Below are 16,859 nucleotides of genomic sequence, written 5' to 3'. Positions count from 1 at the left end.
TATATATATAGCCATGACTTCCCAATACAACCATCATTTCCATCTAAGTAATTATTTTTAGTGTATCAAAATGATTAATAGCAAATTTTGTGTGGGACAAGCTAAAAACGCATTTTAGATCATATTACATTTGATCAGGTGAGAAACTGATCAGTGGTGTGTTTTTTCCCCCTAGATGAGCTCGGTGGGAATCACAGAAAATGTCAAGGGAGACATCAAGAAGTTTGAAATCTGGTACAATGGCAGGGAGGAAGTTTACATCGTTCAGGTACAGCTCAATATCACAAGACACACAATTGTGTTTTATTAACATAATAAATAATTTTGAGTATACAAAGTGGGGTCCAAACAGTTTGTGACCATGCAAAAATTTTTCTGTTAACCAAATGTTGGTCAACTGTTGAGTCCGTTATTGTATTGTATGCTGTTGTGAAAGTTCCTGTGCATTTTATAGGTGCCCTGTCAGCCTTTATCATTTTATCTAATCAATATTGTTTTTGGGAGGTACCATGTTGTTCCATATATTGGCCATGAGAGGGAATTTGGCAACAGTGCCCCAAAACAGGAAGGTTCCCATTGTTATAACATGTCCTGAATTCTCTGTCAGGCCCCTTCGATGGAAGTGAAGAACACGTGGGTGTCAGAGATCCGCAAAGTCTTAACAAGCCAGCTGGAAGCCTGCCGAGGTATTTCTGGGCAAAATTCCCCTTCACGTGGTCTCAGTCTAATAAAAAACTTTGTCTAACTTGTTACAAACTACCCTGAAGAAAACTTGATTTGCCATGTAAAGCCATAATTACTTGTAAACTCCCAATGACAACCTGAAACAACCTCACCTTCTTAACTTTTTTTGCATAAAAAAAAAGACTGTTTACACAGTTCTTCTCAGTGCTTGAAAACCCCTAAAGAAAGAATTTGGCTGTTGTGAGTGAGATAGAGATAACATGATGTTATCTAAAGTTTTTAGTTTTCATGGTTGCTTAGTAGTGCTGCACAATTAATCAAATTTCTAATCGCAATTACAATTATGGATGTCACAATTACGTAATCGTTCAAAGCGGCAATTAATCGTTCAAAGTCCACTTATGTTATTCTGCACGCTTAAGATATGTTTTTTTCTTTCTACATGTTATCTTAAGGGTTTTTCCATAGTTTTAGTATAAAATTATAATACCATTCATATTTTTTTTATAATTTAAAGAAGAAACCAATCCGATGTATATTTGACATTTGAGGCTTAATACTATAGAAAAACACTAAAGGTTTTTCAGTTAGAGTGTTTTCAGCTTGTTTATTTTCATATAAAAATACGGCATGCAGTTGCATCAAACAATGGTATAAACATCATTCAATGTAAATTTTGATCATCGTAATTAATAATCGCAATTACAATTTCAAGGGAATAATCGACAATTATGATTTTTGTCATAATCGTGCAGCCCTATTGCTTAGTAAAGGTACTGAAATCAACATCCAAAACCAAACAAATCCTGGAGGTGTTTTGTGTGCTGTGTGAATATAGTATGTGAACACTGAATGACCTCTGTATGACCTCTCTCTCTCTCTCATGGCATAGAAGCCAGTCAACTCCATCAGAAGATTACAGAGAACATCTACCATGCTCCCATGAGGTATTTTATAGACATTTTTAATTTTGCTCTTATCTAACCGGCCCCAGTGTGGTGTTTATTGTATGTACTGTAAAGTTAACTTCCCTTAAGTTTACACAGGTGTCTTAGTTGGGTAACCATGGGTGTAGTTTTTCACATTAATGTTTGACAGCCAGAAAGTTCATTTTGTAATTTGAATGAGTATATCTTTTTGCTTTAGTACTGTTGTTTTACTTCCTCCTCCCTCCAAAAATGTCTGTTTGTAGATGCAAACGTATATTTACTTATGGTGGATATAATAGTGACTCACACTTCTGACTAACGCTGTACAGTACTAAGCACATTATCTGTTTTATTCAGATTTCTAGAAACTACAGTATTGTTTTATGGAAATTAGGCTAATATGTTTACTTTATCGGACGTATGAATATGAACAATATGACCAAATCCTTATTAATATTGAAATATTCTTGTGTGTTTAAATGCCGTCTGTTTCTGTAAACCAAACATCAAAAGTTTGGGGTCTGTAAGATTTTTTTAATGTTTTTAGACAAAATGTCTTATTCTATTTTAATGTATTTTAAAATGTAATTTATTCCTGTGATAGCAAAACTGAATTTTCTCTAGTCTTCAGTGTCATATGATCCTACAGAAATCATTTAAATATGCAGATTTGGTGCTCAAGAAACAATTCTTCTTATTATTAATGTTGAAAAATATGGTGCTTCATATTTTTGTGGAATCCGTCGTTCATTTTTTTCAGGATTCATTGATGAATACAAAGTTCACAAGAGAAGCATTTATTTGCAATAGAATTTTTGGGAGTCTTTACTGTAACTCTTGATCAATTGAATGCATCCATGCTGAATGAAAGTGTTAATTTACTTAAAAAAGAAAATAAAAAAAACTTACTGAACCCAAACTTGTGAACAATAGTGTATATATGCATATATAGTTTTTTTATTGTTTTAAATGCAACGTTTTGGTGAAATAATTTGATTGATAATTGAAATACTTCAGGGGCCACTGCATGCATACGCATATTTTTGTGCCATCTGCATCTATTTTTTTTACCATTGTGTTCTGCTGACTTTGCTTTTATTGACAGAAATATGCGCAAAACAGCTCTCCGGCAGTCTGACTCTTCCAGTCCAGAAACTGGCTACAGGCGTAGTGATACAGGCCCAAATATGCGTCATAAACGAGGTGAGAGCCCTTATAAATCTAGTATAAAACCTACCGTTTCTCCAACCAAACAATCAGAAGTATTCGCCCTTCAGAGCCTGCAGTGGTCAACAAGCACTCCGGATTTACGGTCATTTGTAGTGAAAGGCTATTTATCTCAGAGTGTTGTCTCTCTTCCTCTCTCCAACTTTTTAACTATTTAGTGCATTTTCCTTAATTAGGCCATTATCTCTAATCTCTGCTGTAATGGCTGTAAAATTGCCAACGGATAATTGGTTACTGGAAAGCACTTCAAAGCCTCATCCCCCTTGGCAAGGTATTTTGCAGGGCCAGATTTACGCATAGGCATTCTAGGCACGTGCCTATGCTTGCTCGTCCAGGGGAGGGCCCAAACACAATGAAGAGATATATAATATTTTTGTTATACTATGGGATATCTACAACAGTAAAAGAACCAAAACCCCAGAAGACGTTGAGCAAATAAATATAACAAACAATAGGGTAAAAATGACAAACTATTTCCATGTCTTCAACCTTTTTTATGTATGGAAATCACGCTTTCTTTCTCCCGTTCTCTCTCACACACGCACACACAGTACAGACACGCACTCGTGCACACACGCGGAGACGCGGACAGAAACTTCATGTCAGAGCTGCAACTGCCCCACGAATTTATCAATAAAATAGTTTCGCATGACATTTCTCAGTAGCGAGGTTCTTGAAGCAGTTCAACTTAAAGATTCGCTATTAGTAGACACTGCTGCTGAATACTGCTGAGAGACGCACAGACGCATTCACACGCGCTTAATCTCTCTCCCTCCCTCTCTCTCTTTCGCTCTCTCCCTCTAATAACTGCGTTAGACTGCATTAATAACTGTTTTAGCCTGCATATCAATGGCTCAAGCCTCTGTTACTAGCTCTAAAATGACGTTTTGGAATTTGCAACGGAAGGTTTGGGATGAGGTGCGTAAAAATTGGCTAGTTCAACACACACGAGGACAGAAACATGTCATATGTCCTAAAATAAATCATCTGAACAATGTCTTGAGGTGGTGGTTGCATAGGCCGTTAAAATTATTAGAGAAATAATGCACTCCCGAAGTGGTTATGTGGTCACGTCGCCGCGCCTATTAATGGAATGGTCTTTCTGAGTTCTCAAACAAATTAAGAACTACATTCAATTTTTATTGACTAAAGGCAAGCGCTTATTGCGATAGAAAACACTGTAAATGTTTCCACTGATTAAGAAATATTTTTGTTTGCTTGGGTGGTAATATTAGGCCTATTATATTAATAGGGAAGGGGGGCCCAAAAATTTGTTTTGCCTATGTCACGAAAAGAGGTAAATCCGGCCCTGGTATTTTGCAATGAAGCTCAGTTATAATGCTGAATGTATTGAGTCCTCTGTCGTGTCGGTTGGTCTGACCTGGACTGCTCTTGTGTACTTCATCGTGTGCTGGTGTCTGGAGAGGTGGTTTGGGGTAAATATCGCTCGGTTTGGTCTTACCGTCCTGTCAGGTTGCAGATTTTAAGTGAGTACAGGATTGTGACAGGTGTTTAGTTCCTCTGAGGATAGAAGTCCTCTGTGTGCTGACCCAGCCAAACCCAGCCTGGAGGCAGAGGATTACGAGTCTCTGACCTGGGCTGGAGATGTTTTACACTCAAAAACATATCTCACCTTAGTCTTTGATGCCTCTTAAATATCTCTTATGTTATAGATTGCTGTTACCCGATGCTTTTTTTTCTAAAGCTGCTGCTGACGCAGTATACAGAGTATAATATAATGCAGATATTATACAATTTATTCACACAAATGAAATAAACATGAAATATTTATTTACTTCATTTCTAAGAAATTCCAATTTTTTTTTTTATATTATCTGTAGTATTTTTCAATATTCTACACAATATCTGCTCAAAAGTTTGATTTATCTATGGTAATTTATGCTGTAGACATAAATAACGATTTATATGCTATTCTTAAAATCTTCAAAAGATACACTACCTTTAAACATTTTGTTTTTTAAATATTAAAAGTTAGTTAAAAAAAAATTAAGTTAAGTTTAGTTTTCTATTTTAGTATATTTTAAAATGTAATTTATTCCTGTGATGCAAAGCTGAATTTTCAGCATCATTACTCCTGCCTTCAGTGTCACATGATCCTTTAAAATCATTCTAATAGGTTGATTATTATTATTATTATCAATGTTCTTATTATTATCAAGCGAACAATTGTGCTGCTTAATATTTTTGTGGAAACCATGATACATTTTTTAAAGATTGTTTGATGTATAGAAAGTTCAAAAGAACAGCATTTATTTGTAATAAAAACCTTGGTAGCATAATAAATGTCTTTATTGTTACTTTTGATCAATTTAATGCATCCTTGCTGAATATAAGTGTTAATTAAAAAAAAAATGATAAAAATAAATCTTATTGTCATATTCTCCAGCGTCTCCTCGTTCCTCGTGTGTGTGCTTCGTGACACTTATTAACCCAAACTTTTGAAGAGTCATATATGTGGTTTATTTTGGCCAAAATACTGGTTTAGCTATGAAACGTCAGCTATTTAATGTCTCCTCAGTCTAGTGCATTTCTCACCTCTGATTTATTTTAAGCCAAGTTTGATCATTCAGTCAGACCTCCAGGAATTGTTTTTTTCCCCCTAAAATATCTAAAAAATGCATCTTCTACTGTATTTTTGTACAGTATGATGTGACTTATACATGTATAACAAGATCCTGAGTCCTGTTTTGTTTCCAAGAAGGTCTAATATCTGGACATATCTAATATCTGGAAAGTTATCACTTATCCATGGTGTGCCGCATAGAATTGATTGGTAAAAAACCTTTTTTTTTTGGCAAGTAATTAAAAAAGTTTGCTTTTCTACTGTATGGGGAAACATAACACCCGATATCACCTGAATGGGTTAATACAACAAAAGCAGCATATATGTGCCGCTCCATCACAGACAAAACGATTATTTTTCATGACAGATCCTTGATCTCTTTTCCCTGCTGTTCACCTCACCCTCCACACTTTTCTACCTGCTGCTTTAACTGCAGTCCTGTCCTCCTCTCCTCTTATAGCTGACGCATCAGCCAGCCTCGGCTCAGAGCGATCTGCTCTCGCTAGAAAGCGCTTCACCTTACAGGGCCTGTCAAACCGCAGGTCTCTCCCCGCAGGTAACGGCACGGCATCATGGCTTGTCTCTATTTGGCCTCATCCATCATCTCATCCTGGTGTGTGCCTGTTGTCCCTGTTGTTAAAATTCATTGTCATCACTCTCTGTCAGTCGCCTCCGAGATCACTTATGCCTTTTTTCCGACGTGTGTGACTTCTGAAAGGAACACAGCAACCTCAAGAGCTTTGTCATCATCACAGAACATTTGAATTCTCAGAGGAATCTGAATTGTGTGCAAAGCAGGTCAGCTTCCACTGAAGACAACAGAAGAACTGAGATACTTCAAGCTCAAGCAGACGTCACAGTGTTGTGTTACACTGAGCTTACACTATTCTCTTGACATTTTCAAAACAGTATTGCATTTTGAGTAGGTTGTTCACTTAGTCCATAGGTGCCATTGACTTGAATTGCCTAAAGGCCAAAGTGAGGCTTACAAATGTGTTTCAGTGTTTTGGCAAAATGTTAAAAGTTTAAGTCTGTCTGTCTGTTTGTCTGTCTATCTAGCTAGCTATATTAAGCCGCTTTTCCACCGAAATTACCTGGAACTATTTGTCCCAGGAACTTTTTTCCCCCAGACCTGTTGCTGTCTGCATTTCCATCGCGGTCTAAAGTACCGAGAAGATTAGGCAAATAGTCTGGTGACGTAGGTCTGCGCGCGTTTCTCAATACCAAGTACGCAAAGTTTGGACTTGCATCCTCGGTAGTTCGGACTGTGCGAGTTACTTTATTTACAATAATACGAAATATGATATCAAACACCACTGCCTCTTTTCGTTTTCATTTAAACATATAATAGCCGCAGAAATGTAGTTCAGAGAACGTACATACATTACAATGAAACTAAATATTATATCAAACAGTATTGCCTCTTTTCTTTTGTATATATTAATAGATTAATAGAATAAAGACCAAAGATGACCTGTTAGATTTACCCAAAACGAATTATATCTTATGTTTAACCACTACAGAGACATCAGAGCCAGCGGCAAATGTCAGAAGGACTAGCCGAGTTGAGGCTGCTCTCGTCGGGAAACAGAAGCACTGAGGCAGCTCACGTCTCCAAAATCGGCGAACCACATTTTCAAATAGGCGCTGTCTTTATAAATAAACTGCAGATTTGAGTTTTAAACAACTACATTCTCACCTGAAATACGTTTAAAACTACAATTCATGACATAATAACAGTTCTGTCAGGACCACTATCGTCAAAATGATAGATACTTAGCGTGAAGTTTGGTTTGGCGGTATGGTTCTGTTCTGGGCAAAAACCTCCCTGCCCATCCATGCAGCCTGTCATGAATGAGCAGGGAGAGCAGCAATAATACCCCCCCTAGGGTTAACAGAACAGAACAAGGCAGATATCATTAATGTACTTAATGATATTTAAGTGTAACACTTTATTCAAGATGAAGGAGTCTGATTAGCAAGGAATATCAGAAAGCCAAGTCCTGACTGTGGCGAAAGGAGGAGCTGGGGATGGAGGAGGGTAATTTGCTCTGGAGCAAGCTGAAAAGCTGCAGAATAATACTGAATAGAGCTTATATAGGAATGCTGCGATAGGTGTCGTATTCCTATAGGTAGATGTGATCAGCTGAGAATCAGTATTGACAGTATTGAGAAATGACACGAGGCTCGAACTCTACCACACATGTGAGCACCATTGCTAAACATAGCTAACTTTAATCCACCTCAAATAGGTTTTCTTCGCATATATCATCCTGTCTCTCATTTCACCACTTCATCCTGTTTTCTCTTAAATCAGACTAACTACTAACTCACCCCCTCCTCTCACTTCAGAACCCACGCCTAAGGAGACAGAGGTTACACGCCGCTTTTCTTTAGCCTCAACTGTCAGCTCCGCCTCTGCACCGCGCACTAAAGGTACAACAACTGCTTGTGGTTTTATTTGGGGTCAGGGTCAGAAGAGGTTCCACCCACCCACACTGCAAGCGATGCAGCAAACTATAGCACTCCCATTGTAATGTTAGAGTGCAATGCTTGCCTATTCTAGTTTGCTTGCTACATTGTTAGTATGCAGCTTTAAATCTTTTTGATAAAACCTGTTCTGTAGTCATAACGATAGCAAAATGACCAAACAGTCTTTGATACCAGTTCATAATTTTTAATATATATATATATATATATAAATGTCACACTCTTGTGGGAGATAGGAGCACAGAGACGAAGATGATTCAATAAGCATTTAATAATAATCCAAGATGATGAAGATTCAATAGACACACAGGGAAACAAAACGACAATAGCTGACTACAAACAGAACTGAAAGGGAAACTAAAGTACACTGACCAAATGAGGATGATTAACAAGACACAGGTGAACTAACTAATGTTAGTTTACAATTTTAAACATTCAAGTGATCAATTCAGTACTTGCGCGCTCTCTGTGAGACCCCTTTCTGAGAGCTTACACCCAAAGCGCGCGTGACCGCATCTGAGAGTGCGCGACTACAGAATGAAGTTGTGTTGCGCCTTATTGCGCAAAATTGCGACAAAATTATGTCAAAATGCCCGTCTTGATGAGTATTCACGTAAACAGTCGATTTATATAAAACATTGTCGTATATAGGATATTAAGTGAATGTAAACAGTTGAGAAACAAAACTTATGTGTAACATATCCGTGCATGAGGTCTTAAAGAGGCAGCAACCTAAATAAACCTGCTGCTGTCTGTCATTAATGTTTATTTATACATTGAAGACTAATCAGTGTTATTTTAAAGTTAAATAGATTATTCTGTTTCTGTGATATTTCTGTACCTGAATATTACTGTTATACCTACCTGAAAAACTAATTTTAGTTCTATCTTGTTAATGTATTTGTTTGTGCCTTTGGTTGTCATTTATTAATTCTTATTTTATTTCTGAGTGTTTACTTTTCTTTTTTAGTTAAAATAAATTCAATTCAGAGTTTGAAATCAAAGTTCTTTTTAAGTATCTTCCTCACAATATAAATATGAATCAACAACATTATAAATTGTAAAACACAAATACACTGGGTGACAAAACATTTAGGTTGGATGATTGTAGTTTAAATATATGTCTACAAAAATACTCTAACTCGCCCCTCAAATAAAAAAAAATCCCCCCCATAAGAGCCACCTAAAGGGGGAATTCCTCCCCATTTTCCAAAATGAAATTCAGGCCCATATATATATAATTGGGATTTACAGGCCTGCAAAAGCCATGGAAATTAATCAAATATTTAAAAGTCACAGAAATTATTTAGTGAATAAATACTTTTGTAGTTGCACAGCTAGAAAGGCTAGAATTTTTTCTTATATAATCTGTAAGCTATTCTAAATATATATATATATATATATATATATATATATATACAGGGCTGTACAGTGCAACATATATGCTGAACACAAAAGAAGATATTTTGAAGAATGTGGGTAGGAAAAAAATACTATAGAAGTCACTCTGGACCAGCAACTGTTTGGTTACCCACATTCTTCTAAATAATTTGTATGTTCAACAGAAGAAATAAACTAATTCAGGTTTAAAACAACTTGAGAGTGAGTAAATGATAAAATAAAAATATACCACTATGACAGAATTGACAGACAGATGACAGATTTTTCATTTTTGGGTAAACTATCCCTTTAATATTAATAAAAAAAAAACAAACAAACAGAGAGAATCTCTCACTGCTCATGACTGATGAAGTTTAATACAGTTGCTTAAAAAATATAATTGATGTATATAGTGTATATAGTGTTTTATTTTAATATTTAATATTACTGCTAAATACTGTACCTGAAAAATAAAGCACTGTTTGTTTTATTTGCATATTATGTGTTTTTGTAATGTATATATTTTGTTCTTATTTTCTAATAACAAAGATAAAATAATAACAATGATTTTTATCTTCGCCCACTTTGGCCTAAATGTCTGTCATGCTTTTTTATTTTATATTGTGTTACCTTGAAAGACTTTTTTTTTTTTTTTTTACAATAGGGAAATTAGATTGGCTCGGAATCATGATGGACTGGTTGGTGCGGCCGCTGGCAATGACGTTCTGAGGCGGAGCGCTGGGTGGCTCCTCTGGAAGAGACACCCTGGAGAAAGAAGATAAACACGAGCAGGGATCAACCAATATGGATTTTTTGATGGCCAATATAAAGCCGATATATAAAATACTATTTAATTTAAAGGTAAATGACATTTAGAACGCAAAGAAATGTATATTTATTTTACAAAATATTACAAAAAAATAAAAAAATAAATAAACAGAAAAATCACTCACTGCTCATGACTGATGAACTTTAATACAGTTGCTTAAAAAAATTATAATTGATATATATAGTTTACTTTATATAGTGTTTTATTTTAATATTTAATATTACTGCTAAATACTGTACCTGAAAAATAAAGCACTGTTTGTTTTATTTGCATATTATGTGTTTTTGTAATGTATATCTTTTGTTTTTATTTTCTAATAACAAAGATAAAATAATAACAAAGATTTTTATCTTGGCCCACTTTGGCCTAAATGTCTGTCATTCTTTTTTATTTTATATTGTGTTACCTTGAAAGACTTTTTTTTTTTTTTTTTACAATAGGGAAATTAGATTGGCTGTACTGCTCAGGCAACTTGCAAAATAGTAAAACCAACATGAAAAGAATTGTAATAAAATCATGAATCGTGATATTCCTGAATAAAATGGTGATATGATATTTTTGCCATATCGCCTACCGCTAACTTGTGCTACAACTGTTTGGCCTCTGCTATAAAACTTTCAACCTCTGTAGCACCAGTGCTATGTGCAAAAAAAGTTAACGTACAGCCCTGATACTATATATGGTATATAGTATATAAACTGGTATATATAAATAAGGAATACACACTTTTTTTTACCAAGTTAAATATTAAAATTTATTTAAGCAATGCAATACTTCAATTTGTGTAATATTTACTAAAGTAAACATAGCTAATTGGCTTTTTAAAGTTTTTAATTGAATTATTACAGTATTACAGTAAACGTTTTTAATAAAATAATTCAATTAAGAGGAGTGATTTAAAAGTAATTTTATCTTTTTATTTTCAGTATTGTTGTTTTATTCATATATACAATACAGTATCTTACCAGGTTGGTAAGATTTTTTAATGTTTTTGAAAGAAGTCTCTGATGCTGACCAGGGCAATTTTACAATATTGTAAAATATTAGTACAACTTAAAATGACTTTTTTCCTTATATATATATATATATATATATATATATAATTTGAACTGAATTTTCATCATCCATTACTCCAGTCTTCAGTGTCACGCAATAATCAAAAAAATAATTTTAATAAGCTGATTTGGTGCTCAAGAAACATTTATTATTATTATTATCAGGTTGAAAATAGTTGTGCTTAATGTATTTGTAGAAACTATTTTTTTTCAGCATTCTTTGATGAACAGAAAGTTTAAAAGAACAATATTTATTTAAAATAGAAATCTTTTGTAACATCATATGTGCTTTTATTGTCTCCTTTGATTAATTTGGTCTCTTAAGCCATAAAACCCCAAAGATCATGCATGATTCTACGCAGACGCTACAATGCATACTTGCTGAATAAAAGTATTAATTTCTTTAAAATAATAATTTTAACCCCAAACATTAGACAAGTAGTGTACATGCAGACATTCAGAAGTAACCGTCTGTCACTCCAAATTTAGTCAGTATTGGGCTCTATCGATACTACCGATACTGTATGTCCTGCTCCACAGGGGGCTGGGTGTGCCTGTCCCGCTTATTCAAAAGCTGAGCACTCTGGCAACCTGATGTCCCAACTCTCTGGCCCACCCTGAAAGTCCTGTGGGCTTTTTACTCAGAGACTGGCATTGTTAATTTTTTTCATATTTTACTATGAACCTTTGACATCCCAAGCTTCTTCATTACAGCTCGTATGAAATGTTTGAAATGCATAGACTCAAATTGTGCACTTCACAGCAAATGAATCCCCTAAAAACATGAAGGGACAGCTGCAATGAATAATAAATACTGACTCTTGATAAGCTGACATTTGGGATGTGGCGTGACATTTAGCAGTGTAGCCCCGCTGCGCAGCTCTGGGAATGTGAAGGAGAATTTAGATGTACATGAGCCTTGTTTCTCATGGCCCCATTATTCTCTTTTATTGTAATGTAAGCGTTGCAACTGCAGAGGAATAATGATTGATTATTGTGATAATTAATCTTGGATGGATCGGTTGAGAGATTGTGATAGATGAGCTGGACTTCTTTTCTAACAGAAATGCATGTTTGTGCTTAGTTCCTCTCTCCTCTAGCCTTAAGAGCAAGAGGCATCAGGTCAAGAGCGACCCTACACCGTTTGGCTATGAAGGTACCACATGGACTGCACAGCATGTTGCATGTTTAACATAATGCTAGATGTTTGTGGGTTTGTTTTTATTCATTTATTGTTTATAGTGAGTGGCCAGATGGTTTTTATTCAAAGCGACTGGACACTGTTTGCTAGGACAATTTTTCTGGAACAATTTGGAGTTAAGGGTACCATGCAAGTTTGTGATCTTACAAAATTACTTTGTATTATTTTATTAATAATAAATTACTATTTATTTTTACATGCATTTATTTAGCAATGTTTATTATTTTCAAAACAAAAAAAGATTAAAAAAACAAATTATTATTATGAATAATTAAATAATGATGTACATGCATTCAATCATCAGTTTATTTTACAACTTATTATTTTTATTGTTGTTATTGTTAATATTATTCATTAAAAGTATATTTTTACAATGTTTTTTTTATATTACTTTTTTGTTATTATTTTTTATCCATTGCCAGGTCTCAACACAAAATATAAAGTTAAAACAATTATTATGAATAATGTAATATTTAAATTTTTACATGCATTTTTTTTTAGTGAGAGTGTTTATCTTTTTATAAATTGTATTATTGTTGTTGTTGTTATTAATTTAAAAGTACATTTTCACATTTATTCATATTTATTTCTGAAATTATTTCGTAAATATTACTTTTCCTTATTTAATTGTTTATATCCATATCAGTGCTCAACAAAAAACGTTTATTGATATTATTGTTATTATTATTCAAAATGATTTTCATAAATACTTTTAAATTTTAAGCGCATTTTAGATGCATTTCTTACGTTAATATTTATTTTTACTTTTTAAAATATTTTTATTTTTTCTTTCACTGAAGAAAACTGCATTAGATAGATTAAAATTCTAAATTAAAATAGATTTAAATTCTACAGTTGTTATAATTATTATAGTATATACTTATTATAATAAATTGGCATACATGGCCATACATTACTGATTTGTCATTTCCAACCCATTCTTACAGATGCTACCAAGACTATACCAAGAATTTCGAAAAAAAGCCTCGTGTTTAGTTGAGCCTGCATTGATCTTAACCATCAGGCTACCAGAATTCATTTGATGCTTGTTTTGTTTATCTGTTCTGATTTCAGAATGTGTTGCTTGCGCTGCGGTGTTGTTTTGGTGGGTTTCAGTTCATAGCAAACGTGTATCATCCTCCAAATCTATCTATCTATTTCCTTCCCCTCTCTGCCTTCTGAATTTGAGCTGTGCCTTGTTTTATCATGCTCTCTCTTGTTCAGATAAGGTTGTGTGTAGTTTTCTGTTGATGCGAGTGACTTTCTGTGGTCATTTTCCTTTTTTTCGGCAGTTGACTGTTACTGATTCATGCATGCTAATGTGAGGTTCCGTTTCACCTGCACTGCTAGCACTAAAGAGGTCATGTTTGATAAGACAGTGAATTTCCTCACAGACACCATGCGAGGTGCACTTCCCGCTGAGAGCAAAAGTAAAGGTACTGCCGGTACCAAGCCCGCTGTGCCGAGGTCTGCGTCTCAGCCAGGTAATCATGTGAAAAGAGGCAGTGATATGCCAATCATATTGGGTTCTCTTGGGTGTTTTCATCTATTTTCATTCCTCATTCGATGCCTGACGGTGACAGAATCCGTCAGAGTTATTTACATTGACTGCTTCAACATCTTGTCTTCCTTTCACAGAAGATTTTTCTGGCAAACGAGCACTAGACTATTCCCTGAGCATCGTCACTCATAAGGTTTTTGGTGAATGATGTTAGCTCGTGTGTACTGTTTTCCAGGATGGAGTCAACGGCGTCTGCCATCAATGGACGCTGAGGATTTTGAGACCATTCCATCAAGTGCAGAAGAACTCTCCATTTCCTCAGATGGAGAGGATGAAGGACAAAACAAAAACGTATGTGTCTGGCTCTACAACATCTTCATTGACGTTCTGTCAGCATATCTCATTCGTTTCTTTGCATATTTGTATTGAGGGACAAAAAAAGTCAAATATTCCTTAAAGGGATAGTTCACCCCAAAATGAGAATCTTGTCGTTATTTACACTCTCATGTCATCCCAAACTATGGCTTTCTTTCTTCCATGGAATGCTAAATAATAATTCTGATTATTATTTATACCTTTACATTTAAAAAATTTAATGTTACCCTTTTTTTTTTTTTACATTTTATTTAATATGTATTTTAAAAATATTTTTAATTATTTATTTTTCACACACATGAAATATTTTCATAGGCAATTAAGTTTTCTTTTATGAAGATTTTTCAAGAATACCAATAGTTTGAAATGTTACAGTTTAAACAATTTGTTAAAATATTTAGCACAATTTTGAAAGGTCCAATGTTGTTTGAACCTCTTTCAAAATATATTAGTTTTCAAAATATCAACCACAGAAGAAAGAGAGAAAGAAGAGGTTTGGAACGACATGAGGTTGAATAAATGATGACACAATTTTCACTTTTGGTTAATTTGTCCCTTTCAGGTGAGAAACTAACACTGAGTGATTTGGCAGATTTTAAGGGAGCTCAGATAAAAGACAGGGTCTAGCATGTTTCACAATTAACGCAGAAAGGAGGTCAGATTATCTTGGGCTATTAAGCACCCAGAGGAGTTTCTTTGTTTAATCCTTCTGCTTGATGCATGAGGAGAGGAGATCTGCTTCAGTAAGGAGGCTTAATAACAGCTACGCAGCTCAAAGTCTGTCAGAACCTCTAGCAGTGGCCAGACTGGGGAATTAAACTTCACATACATGATTCCTACCACCAGAGGGCATCCTTGAATAAACAACAGATAAGATTTCTATTGACTACACACACACACACACACACACACACACACACACACACGTGCAGTAGAGCCTGCAGTTGTACGGCTGTACGTACTGTGAGTACCATGAGCGCTCAGACTGACCTGAGATTTGCCCCGCAGACATTTCAGCAGTTATTATAGGCCTGTGTGTCCTGTATTTCTGTCGACTGAACCAGCCATGCCATTAATTATGAATTTATCAGTCTTTTGCATGCCAAAGTCAATTTCTGCATAGAAATATTAGGCTACACCAAATAGAAGCAGAAAATCGTGCTATATGCACTTTCATGAGATCGGGTTAGCTACAGCAAATAATTTGTAGGCTATTTCACAAATGGGAATACAACGAATTCCTGAATGTTTTACATTCAAGCTACCCGTAAAATTTATAGTAAAAAGTACTTTAAAAGCGTCTGGAATGCAATAAAGTAATTTTTACAGCTGTGTTTAAAGCATTTGCTGCATGGATAAAAAAAAGTAGGCTAATAAATAATTCACATATCAGACAAAATTGCGTTGCAGCAAATCCTTTAAGTTTTAAGGTATTCAGAACAGAGCAACATAAAAATCTGAAAATATGAGCAGCTATACAATTATAGGACAAAGTTTTAAAAGCATTTGCTGCATGGATAAAAAAAAGTAGGCTAATAAATAATTCACATATCAGACAAAATTGCGTTGCAGAAAATCCTTTAAATTTTAAGGTATTCAGAACAGACCAAAATAAAAACCTGAAAATGTAAGCAGCTATATAATTATAGGACAACGTTTTACATATATCCCATATAATTTGTGTTTTATTTTTTAATTGTACAGAATGATAAAATAAAACGCAAATTATAATCGGGCCTGTTTTAGGCTTTTCCTTATTTTTAGATTTTAGACATCCATCTGATGGTGATGAAAAAAATGACTCGCCATCTCCTCATTGGAAGTGCCTTTAGGGAGAAATGCATCTTTAGGGATTACATAATGAAAGAGTTTCTATTTTCGATTTGAATTATTTCGTTTTAAAGTAGTAATTTAAAGCTTTCTATATATTTTTATCATGTCTTATCATTGTGAAGCGCTCTTGCTCAAGACCGAGACGGCAGAAAGCGTTTGTTTTCTTTATTTTATAAAAGCACAACGTTTTGTTGATATTGTGAGTGCACACAAATAAAACTAAACCCGTTTAGAATGATTTATTACTCTTACCTTTATGAGCAAAAATGACTGCGTATTTTAAGTTGTTTCCACTGTTAGAAATAAATGCAAGTGACCGCGCTAGCGCCTCCACGTCCTGCAGAGTGCGCTTTAGCGTCCACTCTCCGCACAAACGATTGGATATGCGTCTAACAGCGCACATTTATATAGGTTAAACATTTAAACTAACATTGTGATATGCTTGAACTGTTTTATATATAGATTTTATTTTAGGCAAGTTGTGATGATTTGAGAAGGCTAAACTGATCAAACACAGGCTATGATCAACTCACTGTCTGCCGTTGGCCGCTTGGTCCTTACTTAAAAAAAAAAAAAAAAAAAACTTACATTTAATGAAGCAAAAAATGCTCCAAATGTTTTTTCTAAATTAACTTTATATATATATTAAAAAAAACGAAACAAAATATAATCACTTTTCCATTAAATACAAAACTGAACTATTTTAATAGCTGAAACAGTAGTATAAGCTGTTTTGGGAGAAGGGGAAAAAAGACGGGCTCGGGCCTATAT

At 34.6% G+C, this 16,859-nt stretch overlaps 1 protein-coding gene across 1 annotated transcript in view; it reads left to right on the top strand.

The window, feature by feature from the left end:
• Window positions 1-16,859, top strand: part of LOC107674528 (guanine nucleotide exchange factor DBS-like) — a 69,818-nt gene that overhangs the window by 47,657 nt on the left and 5,302 nt on the right. The window contains exons 23-31 of the mRNA XM_016468512.1: window positions 176-268; window positions 608-686; window positions 1,577-1,631; window positions 2,719-2,816; window positions 5,885-5,980; window positions 7,777-7,860; window positions 12,263-12,357; window positions 13,740-13,863; window positions 14,116-14,231. Coding sequence (XP_016323998.1) covers window positions 176-268; window positions 608-686; window positions 1,577-1,631; window positions 2,719-2,816; window positions 5,885-5,980; window positions 7,777-7,860; window positions 12,263-12,357; window positions 13,740-13,863; window positions 14,116-14,231 — 840 coding nt within the window. The remainder of the gene's footprint in view (window positions 1-175; window positions 269-607; window positions 687-1,576; window positions 1,632-2,718; window positions 2,817-5,884; window positions 5,981-7,776; window positions 7,861-12,262; window positions 12,358-13,739; window positions 13,864-14,115; window positions 14,232-16,859) is intronic.

This window comes from Sinocyclocheilus anshuiensis, unplaced genomic scaffold (genome assembly GCF_001515605.1).
Source record: "Sinocyclocheilus anshuiensis isolate Anshui unplaced genomic scaffold, SAMN03320099.WGS_v1.1 scaffold572, whole genome shotgun sequence".
NCBI classification, from domain to species: Eukaryota; Metazoa; Chordata; class Actinopteri; order Cypriniformes; family Cyprinidae; genus Sinocyclocheilus; species Sinocyclocheilus anshuiensis.
Note: the sequence above shows the minus strand (reverse complement) of the source record. Positions and strands in the feature narration are given on the sequence as shown.